Raw genomic sequence first — 3,823 nt, 5'->3', positions numbered from 1 at the left:
CACACGCATCAGCGACGCTGGTCAGGGGTGTAGCAGGGACGGCGGCGACGACGACGACGACGACGGCGACGATGACTACACCACTAAGATGTATAGGATGCTCGGCATGTAGAAGGAGAGCCCCGACGGCTTATCTAGTTGTTTTTAGTATTCTAGTAGTTTAGTTGTTTTAAATTTATGTTTTCAGTTTTTTGTACAAATATGAATGAAATCGCCTAGTTTGGCCGACTTTGTGTTTCGTTTGGCCGAATTTCGGCCAAGTTCAGTTTTCAAAAAACGGCATCTGGGGCGGCGGTTGGGAAACCGACCGCCCCCATGCCGATTTTTTCGCCGGCGCGCCCCCAGGCGGCGCTATTTCAAACCCCTGAAGGGGCCGAACGAGTGGAGTTGCTCTTAGCCGTGAATGAATGTAGCAAAATTCCTTGCTTGCAGTACAAAAGCGGATGTCAATTGCAGCAAAAGACGTCGTCGCTGTCACAAGTCACACCTCCACCGTGAAGATGGATGTAGTTCTCGCAGGTTTCAGCACGAGGTCACCCCCCCCCCCCCCCCCGCCGGGGAGGAACAATTTGAGGTGCTTTGAGAGGGGATGTTTGCAACACAGGTGATCCTCCCCTCGACAGCGGTGCGAAGGAGTGGTGCAGCGACGACGTTTTGTACAGAGGAGGAAGACGGGATAAGGAGGCGTGCAAACAGATAAGTGTGGGAATGTGCTGGTGGTCCTAGCTATTGCATGGATGGTCGTGTGCGTGAGGAGCGTGAGGAGCGAGTCGACCGGCCAAAGACCAATTAAAATCGTTTCTCTTAAATTTTGGTTTGCAGATTAAGTTGGAGCTGCTCTTGAGTCTCGACTCCTCACTGTCCTCCTGTTTCAGTTCCAGTAAAACTTTGTACTGTACTGTATTTTCCTTGGGAGAAAAACATCAAAAGTTCTTCTCTGCTCCTGCTGTTTTACCACAAACTTTATTTATCGTCACAGCCGCCCATCGTCCAACGAACGGGCGATATCTTCGCCTAAGCGAACCGGGGTTCCAAAGGATTTCGCGATCCCCATCTCCATCTCTCTCCCATGGCAGAGCCGCCGCCGCCCCCGTCACAGTCGCCGGCGCAGACGCCGCCGCCTACGCAGCAGCAGACGCCCGCGGCAAACGCGCGGGATGGCATGATGGCGTGCGTGGCTGCGCTGGAGGCGGCGCTGTTGCCGTGCCTCCCCGCGCGCGAGCTGCAGGCCGTCGACCGCTCCCTCCAGTCCTCCCACCAGAGTACGTACCCTCTCTCGCCGTCCTCCCTTCTCCTCCTCCTCTTGTCGATCTGAGCGGCCATGTTTCGGGCCAAGATTCGTGTTCTTGGTTGGTCGCTGGCCCCGCTCTCCCCTCGCGCACGCCAGGTGTTCGTTTTAGGGATTATGTCGTGATTGGCCCGTTTGATTCCCGGTAGATTAGACATCAGGTGCTTAGACTAGAGCAATTTGTGTATCTGTAGTTCCGATTGCCGTGTTACTTACTAGTGCCAAATTGGAGATGATGACTGAGGTTTTGCTGTGGACAGTTGATGTCGAGAGGCACGCCAGGGATTTCATGGAGGCCGCCAAGAAGCTTCAGTCTTACTTCATCGGCATGCAGCGCGAGGACCAACCAACAACCGAAGAACTGCTTCGTAAGGTGTGATTCTTCAGCTAGATCCTTCACTTGGGATCACTTCATTGCTTTCTGACTGCAGGTTGAATGAACATGTACATGGTTCTGTGTGTTACGGTAGGGGAGAGGCAGTGGGAGTTTGTTCTGGGGGTCTAGGAATAAACCTATAGGGTACTCTTGCATTGCTGCTACTAGGCTGAGGGTGGGCGAGGTTTGTTACACCATAGTGGCGTCATAGGTGAGTGGTGACACCTGAGTTGGAATGGCCAGGGAGAGGGTGGTAAAAGGAATTCAGACAGTTTTGGTTTAGTTTCATTGGCAGTATTCTTGACATGAGTTGATCAACCCATAGTCCAACCCTTATGATTGTAGGTGGTCCTTAAAGGTAACTAATTTTAACTATAACTTTTACTATTATCAACTATAATATTAATGGCATATTTGGGTAAGGCAGTAGTCTCAAGCACAGCATGGCAAGTGCTGAAGATACGCCGCAAGCGGGCTTTAAAAGCAAGTTGGCGAATTGAATTTTTAGAGAGGGGATTTTTTATTTTTGTTATTTCGTAATGTAAGATATCTTTGCAGTTCAATTTGAACTGCAAAAACGTCTTACATTAAGTTACAGAGGGAGTGGTAGTTTCTTGCATGAGTTTATCAGCTATGAATGGGCGTGGGAGTGATCATACAGTCGACATTGATAGCCATCCGATCAATATCTTCTCATCCCTTGGAACAAATTCCGATGTTCAGATTGGATGGTTCTAAGCATCGACTTAAAGAGTTGTTTCTCAGTTGCCCGAGAAATTGCAAAAGCATTTAATATTATCTTCTGGTAACATGTTTGTTTGAAGAAAATTACATTTGGTACTACGGGCACCATTGTAAAAGCAGCTCTAATTGTAATCTGACCTCACTTTCACTTCTGTGAAAAAGCATAGGTATGTGAATAGGGAGTGTAATGTTTGTGCTTGAGGAGCTTGATGCAACGCTTTTGTGCTATTATTAGCCTCGATTGTGTACTGCACAAGTATATAATTTTATAAAAAAAAATCACATGTATGTTCGCAGGGAGCATAATTTTTGTGATTGAGTGACTTGATGCAATGCTTTTGTGCTATTCAGCCTCAGTTCCGTACTATTAAATGGTATAAAAAGAAACATTCAGACAGATTCAGAAGTGAAGAATCTTAAGAAACCAGTAGCCTTCTTAAAAATCTTTTTTGCTTGAAGATAAAACAAAAATGGTTTCCGGCATGAATATGTAATTATGTTGACACGGGTACAATTAAACACTTCAAAGGCAGGCTTTGTTTATTCTGTATATTATCTTGTACTCCCTCTGTAAAGAAATATAAGAGTGTTTAGATCACTACTTTAGGGGGACAAATCTTAAGTACCTGCAAGTTGAGAAAATTCATATGCAGTATGGCCTTGAAGCTTAATAAATAAATTGCCAGCTCTGAACATATTTTCATGTTTGAGCTGCAGGAGATTACTACAATGGAGGAAGAACTGAAGACCAAGTCTGAGCTCATTGCCAAGCACAAGAGTCTCATTGAAGGGTGGCAGAAAGAACTTAAGGACCAGCTGGGCAAGCACAACACCGAGCTCGAAAGAGTTTGATTCCACCATGTACATTCCCTATTTCGACCAGAATGACCATGAAATTCTGTGTGGCTGAATGTTAGAGTCGTCCCTGGAAAAATTGTGTCAGCCAGGAGACAAGCCAGCATAACTAATGTTTAGGATCTAACCAGTCAAATTGTTCATCGATGTCTTGTTTCGTTGTGGAACATGTAATTTTTTTCTATCTGTTTGGTTACCAAATGTCTTGATTCGGACGTTTGGGGCAAATTTGCCATGCAAAACATGTAGTTAAAAGTTGAAAACAATCTATACATCAGCTAATTGTCCGTGCATTGCAGAGGCAATAACTTACACCCACCATATTCTAATGGTTCAATGCCAGTAGTGTCCAACATCTAACTTACACCCATCATGTTCTAGTTTTTTGGTAAGATTTGATTTGAGTATGTGTAGGGGATGGCAATGAAAGTTTTGATTTAGTTAGGCTCTAATAAGGTTTGAATTGATTGAGTTTAATGTAGGAGATGGTTTTGTTAAGATTTGATTTGAGTTAACAGTTTGTCAAGGAAAGGAAAATATCGATTTGATTTATATTATTC

At 45.2% G+C, this 3,823-nt stretch overlaps 1 protein-coding gene across 1 annotated transcript; it reads left to right on the top strand.

Moving 5' to 3' along the window:
* Nucleotides 1–1,069: 1,069 nt before the first annotated feature.
* Nucleotides 1,070–3,556, top strand: LOC119326614 (mediator of RNA polymerase II transcription subunit 28). The gene is made up of 3 exons (XM_037600247.1): nt 1,070–1,262; nt 1,549–1,661; nt 3,126–3,556. The coding sequence occupies exons 1-3, from the start codon at nt 1,070–1,072 to the stop codon at nt 3,258–3,260; spliced, it is 441 nt and encodes a 146-aa protein (XP_037456144.1). The 3' UTR covers nt 3,261–3,556.
* The last annotated feature ends 267 nt before the right edge of the window (nt 3,557–3,823 follow it).

This window comes from Triticum dicoccoides, chromosome 1B (assembly GCF_002162155.2).
Source record: "Triticum dicoccoides isolate Atlit2015 ecotype Zavitan chromosome 1B, WEW_v2.0, whole genome shotgun sequence".
In the NCBI taxonomy this organism is placed as follows: domain Eukaryota; kingdom Viridiplantae; phylum Streptophyta; class Magnoliopsida; order Poales; family Poaceae; genus Triticum; species Triticum dicoccoides.
Note: the sequence above shows the minus strand (reverse complement) of the source record. Positions and strands in the feature narration are given on the sequence as shown.

Coding starts and splice junctions, on each gene's coding strand:
- LOC119326614 (XM_037600247.1), top strand. CDS start 1,070: ATGGCAGAGCCGCCGCCGCCCCCGTCACAGTCGCCGGCGCAGACGCCG. Junction 1,263..1,548: donor CCTCCAGTCCTCCCACCAGA/GTACGTACCCTC, acceptor TGCTGTGGACAG/TTGATGTCGAGAGGCACGCC. Junction 1,662..3,125: donor CCGAAGAACTGCTTCGTAAG/GTGTGATTCTTC, acceptor TTTGAGCTGCAG/GAGATTACTACAATGGAGGA.